Source organism: Micromys minutus (genome assembly GCF_963924665.1).
Source record: "Micromys minutus genome assembly, chromosome: 11".
In the NCBI taxonomy this organism is placed as follows: domain Eukaryota; kingdom Metazoa; phylum Chordata; class Mammalia; order Rodentia; family Muridae; genus Micromys; species Micromys minutus.
The window spans coordinates 58710041-58727817 of NC_137980.1; the positions used below are offsets into that span (position 1 = coordinate 58710041).

Sequence of the window (17777 nt, forward strand, 5' to 3'; positions counted from 1 at the left end):
GCTATAAAGATAGGCGCTTCGCTAAGCCCCGGCCCTCTCCGGATTTGCTTTGCGGCAATGAAAGCCAAGAAAATTGGGTAAATGGAGGCGGAAGCCGCCGAGGGCCACAGAGCAGAAAACCAGGCAACATCTGGGGTCGCGGGCTAAGGCTCAGACTAGGTACAGTGATGGGATTCTGGGCTGCGGTCCGATTTTGTGAGCGACCAGTTCCCAATCAGTCCAGTGCCGGGTACTCACCGGTGGCCCGGCTTCCTCCAGAAGTTCCTGAACTGGCGCAGAGGGGCCTGGTTGGCCCTGGAGCTAGACTGGAGTCCTTGGCTGACCCTCCAGGATCAAGTAGCACTGAGCAGGTTTTTAGGGCTCTTGGGACAAGCAGAATGGAGTGAAGCCCAGCTCAGCCTGCAGGAGGCAGATGCTGGCGGTCCAGGCTTATTTAAGGATGTTTCCACGGACTTTTGAGGCCGGCTTGGGTTTCCTGAGACTCTGGTCAGGCAAGAACATTAACGGAACAAACTCATACTTGAAAAATTTTGCAGACCTCATCTCCTGGGTCCTTCCTGCTTCTGTTTCCATGTCCTCTCCAAAGGACCACGGCAGAATCTTCCTCACCGGCCAGGTATGGAGTCTTGGAGCCCACAGAGGCTGGCGGGTGAAGGACCACGCCTGTCCTGTCTAGTTGGAGCAAGGCCTTGCGAGTTGGCTTTAGAAGGGACTCAGGCAGAGGACTATCCCCAATGCTAGGATGTGGTCAAGCGTGATGCTCTGTGCCTGTGCTCCTGAGCCTAGGATAGAGTCACCTGTCAGAAGTGGGACGAGCCACTACCTGTTCCCTTCCGTGCCCTTCTTTTAGCTGAGATAGTTCCGTGGATGCGGCGGGGCCTGGGTCCAGCGCCAAGTCTCTGGCTCTGCAGTGACGGGTTTTACGTTCTGCACCCAACAGTTCTGTAAGCGGAGTCTGTAACCGGAGACCTCATTGGGTTCCTCCAGCGAGGACAGGAGAAAGTCTAAATAGAAAGGCGGCTGCGAAGGGGCGCGGCGCCGTCAGGGCTTCTCGCCGCAGTGTTTGCAAAGTGCCGAGGACGATCCAGAGAAGGTGGCACACTTGTCCGGGCAGGGCCCGAGCGCGGCGCCCGCCGAGAACGGGTAAACCGCTGCCTGGCCAAAGGGCGTCAGAGGCGCGGCAGCCACTGGTGCCGCAAGACTCTGGCCTTGGTTGAGGTAGGCCACCAAGCGCCGCATCTCCTCCAGGGCCTGCGCCTGCATGAGGATGTAGTTCTTGGCCAGCAGAAGCGTGGCGATCTTGGAGAGCTTGCGCACCGACGGGCTGTGCGCGTAGGGGATGACTGCGCGCAGCCCGTCCAACGCGTCGTTCAGGTCGTGCATGCGTCGCCGCTCGCGCGCGTTGATGCTGAGCCTCAGCGAGCGTTGCTCCCGGGGCCGTCGCCGTGCGTCCACAGCCACCCCGGGCCCTCGCCGTCGCCGCCGCTTCTCAAAGGTTTCGTCCTCGTCGCCACTCTGCTCGCCGCTGCTCTCGACCGTCGCGGTGGGGACGCGGGAAGCGGGCGCCGCGGGGAGGTCGCCACCCGGACCCGATGCACCATAGCCGCGTGCGGTGTCCGGTCCGCACGCCGCAGCGTAGGCGTGGCTGGTCGCCGCGTAGCCGTGGCTCAGCGCCATGTACGAATCCCCCGACAGCGACTTGAGCTCAGCCATGACCCTTAGAGTCTGCTATAGCAGTGAGGCTCACTGCCCTGCGGGCGCGTCCACCTGTCCAGCTGTCTGTCAGTCCCGGGGCCTCCGAGTGGCCTCTCCGGCCGGCCACCCCTCCTGCGCCTCCTCACCAAGGCGCGGGGCCGGCCGGGACCGCTCTACCTCCCATTCGTATTGGCTTCGTTTTTTTAAGCAGCGGAGGCGCCCGCTGGGACTTCGCGCCGTCCAATCAGAGGGGACCTGCTGCCCGCATCTTCCCAGCCCTGCTCCACCCTCTATGAGTACCCACAGGCCTGAAGATAGGAGCCTCGGGACCTGAGGGCACTTTGCCTGCTTCTTGGCGCCTCACCTACCCTCTCTTGTTTTCTAGCGGGTCGTCTTCCTAAAGCTCCGGTCCCGGGTACTGGCTTCTGTCTTGCCTTGTTTTGGGTCCCCACCTGCAGGAGCTGAGCGCTGGCTGAGCGGGAGATCCCAGCCGGGTTCTCCTCCAGGTCTCCCGACCAGATCATCTTCCTGTAGGTGTCAGGTCCTCAGTCCCGTCTGTCTGTCGCCTCAGTACCAAGCTCTCCTGACAGGTTCTCCCAGTGTGGCTCCCGCGTTTGGGATGGAACCTTTTTCTTAGGACAGACAGAAGTTTCCCTTCTTCTGAGGTGAAGGATTCTCAATCTTGTTCTGGGGGAAGAGTATGACGGATTTTCTCAGTTTGGGCTAGGGAATGAGGGCCAAGCATAGGTCACAGAGGTCACCGTAGAAGCTTCCAGGTTCCTTCTTGTAAGTGAGGAACTGGGGTTGACTTCACCTGCCTAGGCCTCAGTCCCAGCTCAGACCCCTCTCCACACAACAGGTAGCTTAGATCCTGGTGCTTCCTGTGCCCCAACTGGCCCTGAATGTCTGATTCCGATGCTGTCACCACTCAGGAGCAGGGGCTGTGCTAGGCACCGGCTCATCTTTTTTTAGTGTGGGAGCCACTCTGCCCTATTGGAGGCTCAAACTCTCTGAGGTTAGGAAGGGCAGAACAGGCAGAGTTTCTGGCACCACGGGGGGTAGAAGGTTAGTGCCAAAGGTTCCCTTTCTACCTAAAGAGCTTGAGGAGATGCTGGCTGCAGGCTGGTCCTTTATACTTGTCAACTAAAGCCCCAGACATGAAGGCTGCTGAGGGGCTTAGTGCTTTTGGAAAAGCCCTCCCCACCCCCACAGGTGCTAACTTGCTAAGTAAGGGCTCCCTCCGTGGTTTCAGCAAGAGGTGGATTCTTTTCACTATGGTAAGAGATTGGGTCACCCTGGCTTCCAACACAAAGCAGAGTCGTTCCCGAGGCCATGTGTATGACCTTGGCAGAGTCTGTTAGCCTCTCTGTTCTCTGAGTTTCACCAGGGAAAGAAATTATTCCATTGTTGGACACTCTCTAAGAGCACATAGATGCTTGGGGCACGTTTGTGAAGTGAGTGGGTGAGAGCCTTGTGTTTTCTGGAAGGTTCCGGGGACTCTGTGCCATTTCTAGTATGCAAGAACACAGATGCAAACACATATGTGCATAAGAAACACCAGGCTTCACTCTGGGCCAGGAAAAGAAAGAAACCAGACAACAGCTTCTCGACTGCCCAGAACTAGTTCACCATGCGGCTAGCTATGTTGTGGGGGCAGGGATCACCTAGAAGGGCATCCTGGCCCAAACGATGAGATATCTCCGTGAGTTCTTTTCTCAGTACCTGTCCCTGGGTTGGTGGCTGTATGGGTGGGAGTTGGTGGAGACCCCACTGTGATCCTGAGGCTGTGGACCACTTCGGGTAACCAGAAGTAAAGGGCTACAAGAGGATTAGTGGGGGGGGGGGCATTGGGATGCAGAGATGGAGAGACACTCACCAGCAGCACAAGCCCTTGCAGCTCTTCAGGAGAATCTGTCTTCTTGGATGACAGGGATGTTGGCCTTCAGGGAGACATCCTGGGAGAGTACTTTCAAGACTGCCCCTGTGGCCACAGCTGCAGAAGTGGGAAAGAAGAGGGGCCTCCTTGCCTGTGTGTGCTCGAGTCCAGTAGAGCTTCCAGGGTCGGACCAAAGCAGTGTTGGGAGTTTAGGGAGAGTGCATTGTTTGGATGGATCCAGGCTTCAGCCTGGGGATAGAGGATGACCTCTGCAGACACGCTGAATGTGAGGTTACTGGGTAATGTCGACAGGACATTGTGAGAATGTGGAAATGTTATAAGTGGGGTGTCAGCAGGGTACACAAACCTCTAGGCCACAGCTATGAATAGGTGGGTCTACAAGCTTCACTTTAACAATGGCTGCCATTGGCTTGCATTAGAGCTACAACGACCTGGATCTGTGAAGGAATGGGCTTTGAGCTTTCTAAATTGTTCAGCCAGGAGAGCAGATGTTCTCCAGTGTACTGGCTGTTTTTTTTTTGTCAACTTGACACAAGCTGGAGTTGTTACAGAGAAAGGAGCCTCAGTTGACAAAATGCCTCTATGAGATCCAGCTGTAAGGCATTTTGTCAACTAGTGATCAAGGGGGGAGGGCCCAGCCCTTTGTGGGTGGTGCCATCCCTGGGCTGGTAGACCTGGGTTCTACAAGAAAGCAGGCTGAGCAAGCCAAGGGAAGCAAACCAGTAAGTAACATCCCTCCATGGCCTCTACATCAGCTCCTGCTTCCTGACCTGCTTGGGTTCCAGTCCTGATTTCTTTTGGTGATGAACAGCAATGGGGAAGTGTAAGCTGAATAAACCCTTTCCTCCCCAACTTGCTTCTTGGTCATGGTGCTTGTGCAGGAATAGAAACCCTGACTACGACATCTAGTTAGATGGTTCATGCCAATTGCTTGACAGAATCTATAATTACCTGGGAGGTAGAAGTTTGGGTTTTTCTGTAGGGGACATCTTGGTCCTGACAGTAGAGCTGAGAAGGCAGGTCCCGTGTGGCCTGGGGTGGGACTTGGGCTGTGTAAAATGAAGAGATTCTCTCCTATTCTGGTCGTGGATACGATGTGGCCATCTGCTTCAACCTCCTACAACCCCTATTTTCTCACAGGATGGACTGTACCTTGAACTATGAACTAAAACCCTTCCTTCCATAAGTTGCTTTTTGCAAGCATGTTTATCACACTAGCGAAAAAGAAATGGAGACGTCCGATTAATCGAGAACATTCAGTTGCACCCGTCACAGCTCTGAAGGGGTCGGTTGGAGAAACTAATCGAGGGGGCAGGGAGGCGTGGTAACCAGCCACCTCCTTGCTTGTAATAGGCAAGATGGCTGGTCATGGTAGCCCTTTAATCCCAACACTTGGGAAACAGAGGCAGGCATATCTATAAATTCAAGGCTAGCCTAGTCTCCATAGTGGCTTTCAGGACAGCCAGAGATACATATGAGATCCTGTCAAGACCATCAAACCAAACAAACAAGCCAACTTGAAATAGGCGAGCTACAAGGAGAGGCAGGGTTTTGCAATGCCACACTGCCACCTGCTGGATAGTAAGGAGGCTGCATAAGCAACTTCTCAGGCCGTTCCCAGATTGGTGGTTGTGTTAATGCGGGAAGTGGAGAAACCTGAGCTTTACCACCACCTCTGTGCAATGTTCCTTTGCTGGATCTGGGTGCTGTAGGCATCCCAGGGATGAGTAGGACAGCAGCTGAGTCAGCAACGCTCTTGCTGCCTCTCATCCACCCAGAGGGCATGTGGCTCTGCACCGACCATTTGTTTCCGTTCCGGTTACAGATGTGGGTCCTCTCCATAACACACATGGTCTTAGGATAGATAGCTCTTGGGACTGGAACCAGGACAGTACCCTTATGACTCAGAGTGGGCATGGTCCGGCTGTTCTTTGAGGCTAAAATAGACCTGAGATTTTGGATGAGACTCCACCCCCACTGTTTGGATGTCGGGATGGGCTGCGGCCCCCTCTGGGGTATTTTAATCACCGTATATGAGAGAACTTTATTATTCTGTCTCATGCAGACTTCTCAAGTGCTCCTGGGTGGCATTAGTCCACACCCTCAAATTCTTCCTGGGCATGGACTTCTCGATTCCCCTGGGGGACTGTTTTAGTCGCTGTTCTGTGAAAAGACAGCCTGACCACAGCAACTCTTACAGCGCTTACAGTTTCAGAAGTTTCGGTCATTACCATCATGACAGGAAGCAGGGAGGCACACAAGCAGATGTGGTGCTGCAGAAGTAGCTGAGAGTTCCACATCTGGATCCACAGACAGCAGGAGAAAACAATGGGCCTGGTTTGGGCCTTTGAAGCCTCAAAGCCCACCCCCCAAGTACACATTCCCGACAAGGCCACACCCACCCCAACAAAGCCACGCCTCCTAATCTTTCTCTAGTTGTAGCACTCCCTGATGACGACTAAGCTTTCAAATATATGAACCTGTTCTTATTCAAACCACCCCGCCCCCCAGGTTCTTGTTAAAAGTTCCACAAAGGACATCTCCCATCCGTGCACCAGCTGCAGGAGAATTGACAAGGCCTCATCCCTTTCCCTTCATTCTCCCTTCTCCCACAGGAGCATCTGCTAGCCTTTCCCAAGGTGATAAAGAAATGTCCCGTGTATGTTTGTCTTATTTACGTAGCCTGATCACCAGAGTTCAGTCTCTAGAACCTACGTGAGAAAGAATTGAGTCCTGATAGTGTCATCTGACCTCCATACAGGTGCTGTGACACACACACATGCACACACACACACCTGTGAACACACACACACCTGTGCTCACACACACACACCCATGCTCTCTCACACACATATGCTCACATACACCTATGCTCACACATACTCACATACACCCATGCTCACACATATACACACATGCTCACATACACCCATGCTCACACATATACACACATGCTCACATACACCCATGCTCACACATATACACACATGCTCACATACACCCATGCTCACACATATACACACATGCTCTTCCACACACACACATGCTCACATACATACATACATACATGCTCTCTCACATACATGCTTTCAACATATACATGCTTACATACACTCATACTCTCTCTCACACACATACACACACATGCTTACACCACACATATGTTCTCTCACACAACCCATGCTCACACATACACCCATATTCACACACATAGGTTCACACACCCATGCTCACCCACACATTCTCACATACACATGCTCACACACACACATTCTCTCACACACATATGCTCTCTCTCTCTCTCACACACACACACACACACACGCTCGTACACACAGACACTCTCACAAATGTAATATATAACATTACTGCTGTGTTTTAAACATGTTTATCAAGACATGATTTGTACAACGTGTAACTCATTCATCTAGAACATTCAGTTCAAAGGCAGCTGTATTCTGGGATACACAACACCACCATAACTAACTTCCGGACAGCCTCTACCTCATCCTACCAGATTCTCCTGCTGCATTCTCACCTCCCAGCCTAGGCCTGCACTGCTGATTCAGCCTCTGTGCTGGGCTTGTGCAGTTCTGTTCTGCACTGTTAAGTTGAGGGTGTTCTCTAGAGTGATTCCTGGGGCTGTAAGAGAGGAGGCGCAGGGTTGGGCTTCAGTCCTGGTGTAGTTACTTTGTAACTGTCTCTACCTGTTTTCTCCATATTTCAACACTCCTCTTTCCCAGAAGACAGAGTTCTTACTAAAGAACATTCTAGGTGCCTCATGTCTCTACCCATCAGGCAGACACGGGTAGACAGTGCTGACCTGGATTATGGCACCTGGGGCTCAGCTGTAAGCACCTTTTGCCTCCCGGAGTTGAGCTGAGTTGTTTCTTTTCCTCCTGGAAGCCTTTTGGACACTTTCCTGTCCCAAAGGACAAGTTCCCTCAGACCCTTTCTTGCCCCGGACTGACCTCCGATCTCACAGCCACAGCCGCTGCTTCTGTCCGAGCACACAGCTGTGTCTAGGTTTGGCTACCAGTCTGCATCCCCGCAGCATGGTCTAAGCAGACCTCAACCATGGACATCTTGGATAAACACACAGGCACATGAATGAATGTGTGGTTTCCTTTCTTGCTCTTTTTTAATTTAATCACCCTGTGGTCAGTGGACACAGCTCTCAGAATGAATTGAGACTTCCTTTCCTCCAAGGTGTGGTTAGCTTTGGAAAATATGCCTTGTGTTTAAACCGCAAAGAGTGTGGGTACGTTGGAGAAGAGCCACTCACATCCAAGCAAGATATTCCACCCAATCCCGAAGGTCATTCCCCTCCCCCCCTTTTGAGATAGGGTCCCACTCTGTTATCTAGGCTGATATTCTGGCCTCAGCTGCTCCCATGCGCAACTTAGATCATATTTAGTGTTTATCAGCTAGATTCTAGGAGAGTGATAATAAAGCCTTATTTTGTAATCAAAACAAAACACAACACGTACAACCCAATAGATATCAAGACAAACTAGAGCCCTTCCCGTGCTATTCAGTAGGCATGGAGGTTAGTCTGAGAATTTATTCTTTGAAGACATTAGTAAGATTGCTTCATTTGCCTTTGTTGGGCTGTGCCTTAGGCCCAACATGTATAAATTCAATAAGAAAAACTTAATACATTGTATTCTTTTCAGGGCAGTTTCAGTGCTCGGAGAAACTGGTGAGGAATTACAGTGTTACTGATGTGACATCTCCACCTATGGCTACCTCCTGGTCTGTATTAGTGGGAGACATTCACTTTTATTGATGGGCCTATGTTAAAGGTTAGGGATGGGATGATGGCTATGTATTTTCAATCTTAGAAGAACACTGTTACCCTATAACCTTCTGAGTCCCAGCAATGTGTTTCTGACCTCTATCCCATGGGATTTGTTTCTGTTAATGTTTTGTACATTGTATCATTGCTTTATATGTTCATTATAGAACACTATGAGATATATATTAGTAGTATATCATACTGTGAAACTATAATGTCCTTATGTTCTGTTTCTAGTCAGTTCCAGAACACACGCTTCTACACATCCAGCTTGTATTGTACTGTATTTGTAGCGTGCAGGTTCTTCTGCATGCTCATTGGCCAGATCTCCTAATTGTGTCGCTTTAAGTGTCTGTATATATTAATCCGTCTTTGTTGGGTTTTCTTCTTTTCTTGCTTGCTGTGTTGTGTGCCTAGAGCACAAGGGGATATTCCTTCTGTGGTTATTGTAAAGATTTGAGTGGAGCTGTGAAGGTTATACTTTGGAAACTGTGGTCTATTTTTAACCCGTCCCTTGCAGATTTTGTAGCAGTTTGCCAGTTAAAGGCAGTTTCTCCTGCCCTGACCTTGGCTGTCTTCCTCAGTAAGTTATATGGGTCCTGGGATTTGTCTGTCTCTCTAGTTTGGGGGGACATGGCCATCAGACTGTGACCATGGCAGTTTGATGCATCTGGGAGAGTTGATTCTCAGTTTACCTGGCTTCCTATTGGGCAGTCTGTGAGTGCTGGTTTCCAGACCCTTCCTATGTGCATGTATGAGACTAGAAAGGCTTTGTCTTCCTTCCTTCCTTCCTTCTTTCCTTCCTTCCTGTCTGTCTGTCCCTTTTAGGCTCCTGGTCGTCTTGAATTCACGCCTTGTTGCTCTTGATTTTGATTAACTTTGGAAAATCTTGTTAACTGTTTATTACTTGTTTGTTGTTTGAGGCAGGATTTCTCTGTGTAGCCCTGGCTTTCCTGGAACTCACGGTGTAGACAAAACAAAGCTGGCCTTGAACTCACAGAAATCCACCTGCCTCTGCTTCCCAAGTGCTGGGATTAAGGCATGAACCACCACCTCCCAGCTCTTCAGTGTTTTGTTAACCCCATGTCCTCTCGCTTCTTGGGTTCTGGCTACATGTGCTTTGATTTTTCTTCTAGAAACCCTTCGTCCCTCTGTGTCCCTATTTGTCTAATCTGTCATTCAATCTCAGTGTTTTCTTCTTGCTGGTCACTAGTTTGCTGAATCTCTCCTTGAGTGAATTTGCCCTTAAAGGTGTTATTAGATCTGTAATTTGGATTCAGTGCTAGAAGCTTTCATTTGGGTTCCTATGTCTCTGCTGAGGTTTTCAGCCTTGTCTTCTCCCACAGACACTGTGAAGTCTGCACGTGTCTGGCCCTCGGCTTCTGATGCTGCCATTTGCAGATGTTTCCCACCTTACCTGGATGTCCCATTGGGTGCTGAGTGCTCTATTTGTGAAAACCGTTTCTGCAGATCTCACTCAGAGTCTGTTTTCTGTTCTTCCAGGGAGAATTTGACTGGCTGCAGAGGATGTGGGCACAGGGATCCGGGGCCTCTACTCTTCTCTCCTCCACTTCCTAGTGTCCTTACTCAAAAATGAGGGGTTGATAGCTCTTCTCTTAAGGGGCCTAAAACCTATCCCTGTGGTGAGTGCTGCCTCTTCCCTCAGCTATGACTCTCTAAGCCAAACCCTGCTTAGAGAGGACACCCCTTGGGAGGTGGATGAGTCACAGAACTTACGGATCCGTCTCTATATATTAAGGGAAGTTATTGGAATGACCTACAGGCTGCTGTCCAACTAACCCAACAATGGGCAGCTGTGAATGGGAAGTCCAAGAGTCTCATAGTTTCTCAGTCCCAGGAGGGTAGGTGTTTCAGCTGGTCTTCTGTATAAGCTGAAATCCGGTTGAAGGCTCCAACAGATGTGCTGATAAGTCAGTACAAGCAGGCAAAGAAAAGTGAATCTTCCTTCTTCCAATGTCCTTGTGTGTGGCCTCCAGCAGAAGGTATGGCCTAGTTTAAAGGTGTGTACCACCACGTCTGGATTTGGAACTTGCTTTGCCCCATGCTGGCCTTGAACTCAGAGATCTGCTTGCCACAATCTCCTGGGATTAAAGGCATGCATTACCTTGCCTGGGGCTAAGCTTTTTATGGCCACTGTGCCTCAAGATCTGGACCACAGATTTGCCCTCCGTTTCTGGATTGTGGTTCATTCATGTTGTCATGGTCAAGACTACTGATTAAGTGCTCTTCCAGAGGTCCTGAGTTCAATTCCCAGCAACCACATGGTGACTCACAACCATCCATGATGGGATACGATGCCCTCTTCTGCTGTGTCTGAAGGCAGCAACAGTGTACTCACATACACAAAATAAATAAATCTTAAAAAAAAAAAAAAGGCAACTGGGCTCCCATTGCTCCTTCTGTATCTAGTGATGGGTAATGGGACGCGGTTTCTAACCTTTGACACCAGTGTGCCTCTGGGTCTTTGATTATGATGAACCCAGGCTGGCTCTTCTCACCCTGAAAATTCCAGGTCCCAGTTTATGGACCTTACTTTTCCACGTGTGTCTTAAGCTTGCCAGGTAGCTTCATCCTGCCCGCCATCTCTGCTCGCTGGCTTTTTTTTTTTTTTTTTGTAGGACCGATCTTTCACTGGGGTCAAGGGTTCATCAATCCTTCTTGGCCGCCGCCTCATTGCTGCCAGCGCGTTACTCGGTTCCTCCCGCTTTCTCTTGGCACAGATGTGTGCCCACTCTCTTCTTGATGAACTTGAGTCTCGCTTGTCCTTGGACACTTTGAGCAACTCCATTGCGAGCTGCTCGTAGGGAGCGAAGCCGCACGCACACCTCCCGGATCACGTCCCGCACGAACTTGGTGTGCTTGGTGTCTCTTGACGTCCTTCCTCGCCTTGTGGCCCTTGTTGAGGCCCAGGACCGTAGGGTAGCTCGGGGCCATGGCTGCTGCTCTCCAATGGCAGCCGGGACAGCCTTTTGGTACTTTTGAAACCCTGGACTTTTCTGTCACACTTCATTCCCGCCTTAGTTCCTTAGCTCCTGCTGTGCTTGTGAGCTGCCTCCCTGTCCCGCCCCATCCAGTGGTGCCTGCTCTGCCCTGTGACCAGCAGACGGACCAGAGTCACTTCCCACTTCCGGGTGAGGTGGCATGGCCGTTTAGTAGGATGGGAATACTTGCTCTGCAGTTGGCTGCCCTGTTTGAAGAGCGGGGTTAGGAGGTGTGGCCTTGTAGGATGAAGCTTTGGGGGTTTCAAAAGACGTGTGCATTTACAGTTCAGTCCCCCTTCCTCTCTGATTCCTGTTTGTGGTTTGAGATGTGAGCTCAGCTGCTGCTGCAGCCACATGACACCTCTATTCTACCACCGGGAACTATTATCCCTTTGGAGTCATAAGCCAAATAAACCCTTTCTTCCAGAAGTTTCCTTGGTTGTGGTGTTCTATCACAGTAACAGAAAAGTCGGCCTCTGCACTCCTACCCCCTGGTGCCTTCAGTAGAGGCTTGTCTGTTGGAAAGGCCATGGGGGTGTGCCCTGGAGAAAGGTCCTTCCCACTCCCGTCTCATGAGCAGGTAGTTCCTGTATGGCAGTCCCTTCCCCAGCCCTGGCCACCCGACACTGCCTGGCTCCAGGCAGGCTTCCTTTTCTGAATGTTCCACCCTCCATTCCAGGGTCCTAAGCAAGAATTGAGAGCACGCTCAGAAGGTCACCTAGGCCTTAGTTCCCCTGTTGAGCATCCTAGAAGGTAGAGGTAGTGGCTTTATCTGGGAGGGCTGTAGATCTCTGGGTTCACAGTGAGCTCTGTCCATGTCTTCGGCTGCTGTCTGAGGAGACATTTTTATCCTTATAAGGCGAGGTCGATGTTGCAGATTTGGGCACTTCCTGTTCTTGCCTCCAGGGGGCAATATGCCCCTGATCTTGTGTTGCTCTGTCTGGTTACAGGTGAGGTTTTATTTTTGTTTTTGTTTTTATTGCCGTTCGTTTGTTTTGCTTTGTCTTTTGTTTTTCTGAGACAGAGTCCTGGAACTCAGTCTATAGACCAGGCTGGCCTCAAACTGACAGAGATCCTCCTGTCTCTGCGTCCTAAGTGCTGGGATTAAAGGCGTGTGCCACCACGCCCATGTACAAGTGTGGTTTTCAGGCAATGAGATCCCAGTAGCTGAGTGTCTTGGCCGTTTTGTTGTTGGGACCGGATTGTGGGTTCTGAGCCTCCAGGAGCAGCAGAGACACAGCCAGTGGGTTAGCTGGAGCTCAACAAAAAGAGGGTGAATGAAGGTGGGGACCTCTCTCCCTGACCTCTTCTGGACATAGCAGCTCTGCCTTAATGAGCTCTCGGGATGCTTTGGGGGGCCTCTCAAGGTGAAAGAGGACAAGGAAAGGCCAGCACGTGTCTTATGTGATGGCTGGTGTTGTCAGGGCATCCCTCAGTTCCAAGGCCAGAGGGTCCATGTCAGCACAAGTGCACCAAGCGCGGGAAGATAGACTTCAGGAAGAGCTCAGACCCGTGCGGGCTGGATCTGTGAGACAGACGCAGGTGACCTCCATAAGTTCAGAGCCAGTCTGGTCTCAAAAACCAAAAGAAACAAGAACTCGGAAGGCAGCCTTTTGCATTACTTGATATTCTCTGAATCTGGCTCTTTCTTCTCTCGTGTGAACCCATCTGGCATTGTTTTCCTTCCTCCTGGGTGGTGTCCGTGCTTCCTCAGTACAGGCTGACGGGGGTAATTTCTCTCAGCCCGTAGCTGGTTAGTGTCTAAAACTGTCTTTCTTTGTTGTATCTGTCGGGGTGTTTTCCGTGGATGGAGAACTGTGTTAGTGTGTTAGGCTGGCAGGTTTGCTCTGTGTGTGTGCGTGCACAGACGCCTGTGTATACGTGTACGTGTGTGTGCACGCATGCATGTGTGTGTGCATGTGTGCATATGCATGCGTGTGTGTGTGTGTGTGTGTGTGTGTGTGTGTGTGTGTGTATCTGTATCTGTGGAGGCCAAAGGACAACCCTGAACAGCATTGAGAGGATCTCTCGTTGGTCTGGAACTCACCAGTTAGGCAAGGCTGGTTAGCTAGCAAGTCCTGAGAGTCCCTCTGCCTTTGTGTCTGCAGCACAGGGATTACATGTGTAACACCACGCCTTCCCGTATTTCCCTATGTACCTGTAGATTGAACTCGGATCAGGCTGATTGCTAAGAGTCTCCCAGCCCCAGTTTCTGATAACCTTCCTTCACACCCTTGCTGTCTTTGATGTCACATTGCTGGAGGCAGGTTTGCTGAGACCTTTTTGAAGTGGTGGATGAGTTTGCTTTTCATTCCTGACAGGCCATCCCAGAACATCATGATCCACCACCCGTTCACTCACCAACCTGCAGGGCATGTCCCTGTGAAGACTAAGCTGTTTTCTGGGCTCTGGCCTGCGATGACGGTGGCTCTTGTCAAAATTCCTGGTCAACCTGCTTGGGCTTGGCTCGCGTCTCCCTCCACTGGTGTGGGACTTGGGAAAAGGGTAACCCTAGAGAGGGTAACCTCAGCACCTGCTGAACAGTGGCAGGGCGACCTCAGGAGAGACAGCTCCAAGCCAGGAACTCAGTGACCTAGTTTCCCGGTGTTTCCCAATGGAGGAAGTCAGCCTGCTGAGAGGCAGCTATCCAGGTCCTCATTGGCAGGACCAGTTTATCACTATCTGGCTGCAGAGGGAGATCAGATACCTGCCCACTGGGAATGTGGACTGTGGAGTGACCGGCATACTGCTCTCTTATCTGTGTGGAAAACTCAGGTAGCTGAGCTCAGGGATATCTGATGCCTGTCTGGATGTCCCCAGCCCTCACCCCTCCCCCTCCCCCAATGCAGCCAATCTTCCTTTCTGCAACATCAGAGCCTGAGCAGAAGAGGTGCTGTGAGGAAAGAGTGAGAGAGCACATGGCGGGGACCGTAAGTCTGACAGGGGGCAGAGAGCCAGATCCCCGAAAGATCTGTGAAGGAGACAAGCTGGGCTCATTACCTACTCTATTTTGTAGAAGACTGGATGGGAGGCTGCCTGCACGGTCCTGCCCATCGGGGCTACCGAGCCGCCTGCAGCATCTAAGGAGGGAGCGTACATGTGTCCGTTAACGGTTCTCCCCTGCGGCTCCCACGTTTGCACTTGGCTGAGATGACATGCAGACGTCTAGAGAAACTAGAGCAAAGCTGGAGAACTCGAACACCTTGCTTATGCCGCAGTTTCGGAACAAACACTAACGGTATTGATCAGGAGCAAGCTTACGGGACTGAGTTCGCAAAGTCTGAGTTGTAAAGTCAGGGTGTCCTCAGGAGGGAGGTTCCTCAAGAGAACCCAGCCCCTCCCCAACACAGGGCAAGGTGAGCGGTGTTCTGGTGTTAGCGTCTCCAGATGCACAGATCAAAGGGGAGGTCTGTACACAAACCAGCATCTCCAGGGCAGCAGAGCGCAGCAGAGGTGGACTATGGGATGGTTGTTAGCATTCCTCCTAGGCTCTGCCCTAGTTTCCTGGAAACAGCCAGGTATGCCTGACTCACTTTAAAAGGGGCTGCTTGTTCCCCCCCCAATCTCTCTTACTCTCTCTCACCCTCTCTCTGTCTCTTCTCTCCCCATTCCCTTCCCCCACTCCATGTTCTCTATGTTCCTGGCCAGCCTCTTCTACTTTCTCCCTCTCTCTCTCCCTTTCTCTGTCTCTACTCCCTCCTCATATTCCATACAATATGGAATAGAGTTTATTTATACTATGTGGCTGGTACCGCAAGGGAAGGGACCTCAGCATGGGACGGCAGAGGTACCCTTACCACCTCACCATGCCGTGCCTCTACAAACATATCCTGGTTCTTTCTTTCTTATAAAACACCACAATGGTGAAGAGCCAGGGCTTGTATGCAGAGTGGGCACAGTCCTCCCTCTTAGGGACTCTGCTTCCTCTGCCGATTGATTCTCCAGTCAGAACAACATGCACCTTTCTTCTGGTCATCCAACTGCAGGGATCCTGACTGGAGTTCGAGCTCTTCTTGTGAGCCAGCAAGGTTTCAGGCATGTCTGGCTCTAGGCATCCATATGGAAGCATAAACAGAACTCCACCTCTCCAGCCTGCTATACGAGCCCTATGCTGCACACACGCCCCAGCTGCCAGCTGCCAGCAGCTCCAGGCTAACTCCCCATTTGATCCGAAGCTTTCTTCTCTTCTCTTTGGTCCTGGACTCCCATTCCCACCCTCATTCTCTTTCTCAGTCCTTATGGTTTGGTGGTCCGAGCCCACCACAGGCTTAGCAGTCAGGATCTCTCTTCCTTTCAGAGACCCTCATTCACCCTCAGCCTAAGTAAAGCTGCCCACAAAAGCTGGTGCTGTCTCAAGTGACCATGTCCCAAGAATGCCTCATGCTAACCTGGAAGGAGGTGGCCTAGTGGAGTGGGACCATGTTATCATGTGTGTACTGCCTGGCTTTGTGTGTCAACTTGACACAAGCTGGAGTTACCACAGAGAACGGAGCCTCCCTTGAGGAAATGCCTCCATGAGATCCAGCTGTAAGGCATTTTCTCAACTAGTGATCAAGGGGGGAGGGCCCAGCCCATTGTGGGTGGAGCCATCCCTGGCCCAGCCCATTGTGGGTGGAGCCATCCCTGGGCTGGTAGACCTGGGTTCTATAAGAAAGCAGGCTGAGCAAGCCAGGGGAAGCAAGGCAGTAAGTAACATCCCTCCATGGCCTCTGCATCAGCTCCTGCTTCCTGATCTGCTTGTGTTCCAGTCCTGACTTCCTCTGGTGATGAACAGCAATGTGGAAGTGTGAGCTGAATAAACCCTTTCCTCCCCAGCTTGCTTCTTGGTCATGATGTTTGTGCAGGAATAGAAACTCTGACTAAGACAATGTGATTCCAAGGAGACTTCACAGAGGAGGCAGCCACTGGGCTGCATCTGACTGAAGTAGAGGGCTGCTGTCTGTGGGGAGCTCTCTTCCCTGGTCTTAGAAGTAGCTGACACAGACATCCAGTGCCTCCCCATTCTGTTTCTTGCTGTACAACCTAGTTGTGCTATACAACTTAGTTGAGGTGAGGAGGGAACAGCTCTGAGCTCAGGGCAGCTTAAGCTCTTGTCAACCTCTTTCCCATTTCCTGTCTCCCCTGCAAAAGAATCTGTACTCACCCCACTGAAGGGCTGGACATAGAATGTCTCATCCTCTGCACAGATGACCCTGTTCTGCTGGTTGATTGTCTGGGGCTGGCTTCCCAGGGCAGGTCAGCCAAGTCTACAGGCTTTGACAGCCGACTTACATTCTCCTGATCAGAAGGGGAGTCTGAAACTGTGGCTGCTGAGAACTTGAGGTGAATGTGTGTGTGTGTTTATGCTTGTGCATGTGTTTGAGTGAGTGTGTGTGTGTGAGAGAGAGAGAGAGAGAAAGAGAGAGAGAGAGAGGCTATGTGTGAGTGTATGGATCATGTGTGTGTACTTGTGTGTGTGTGAGGCTATGTGTCAGTTTGTGGGGCTGTGTCTGTATGCTTGTGTGTATGTGTTTGAGTGTGTGTGTGTGTGTGTGTGTGTGTGATGTGTATATGAGGCAGTGTGTGAGGGTGTGTTTGTGTGTGCATGTGCTGTGTGTGTGAATCTGTATAAGTGCATGGGCTGTGTATGCTTGTGTGTGTTTGTGTGTGTGATGTGTGTGTATGAAGCTATGTGTGTGTGTGATATGTTAAGTTTTAACACATAATCCCAGGAAGAGCCCAGAGTCATGGAAGTAACCTCAAACCCAGAACCCTTATAAGACTCTCACCAGGATCTGAATTCCTACTGGAACCTCAAGGACCTGGATCACCACTGGGACCTCTCTAGGCCCTCAGTCTTCTCTGTGACCCCACCAGATGCTGTTTCCTTAGGACCCTATTCCAGGGCCTTAACTTCACTTGGTCCCTTGCTTAGGAATCAGAACTTTTATGAGTCCCAACTAAGATCTCAATTCCTACTGGAACCTTCAGGACCCCAACCCCTGGTAAGGCCCCTTTCCCAAACCTCAGTTTCAGGACCCAACTTTTCTTTAGAACCTCCTCTACAACCCTGAGCCTTTCAAGGATCCTCTTCCAACCCCCATTAGTACCTCCTCCCTAACCTGGCATCCTCTGTGCAAGGTAGGGGATGGGGAACGGGGTAGGGAGGAAAGACCAGACAATTCAGAGTCATTACCCTCTGTAGCGCCACCTTGTGATGACATGCGGGTAATGCAGCCTGAGAAGACACCCAGATCTGAAATTAGGCAAAAGTGATTAAATATATATTTACAGGTAGGCATGAGGGTGCACCCCTTTAATCCTAGCACTTCGAAGGCAGATGCAGGTGGATCTCCATGAATTTGAGGTCAGCTTGGTCTACATAGAGAGTTTCAGGCCAGTTAAG

At 51.1% G+C, this 17777-nt stretch overlaps 1 protein-coding gene across 1 annotated transcript; it reads right to left on the reverse strand.

The window, feature by feature from the left end:
• Window positions 1-1041: 1041 nt before the first annotated feature.
• BHLHE23 (basic helix-loop-helix family member e23) lies at window positions 1042-1713 on the reverse strand (the record flags this gene model as incomplete). Its single annotated transcript, XM_080925446.1, has 1 exon — window positions 1042-1713. The coding sequence occupies one exon, from the start codon at window positions 1711-1713 to the stop codon at window positions 1042-1044; it is 672 nt and encodes a 223-aa protein (XP_080781572.1).
• Between the last annotated feature and the right edge of the window lie 16064 nt (window positions 1714-17777).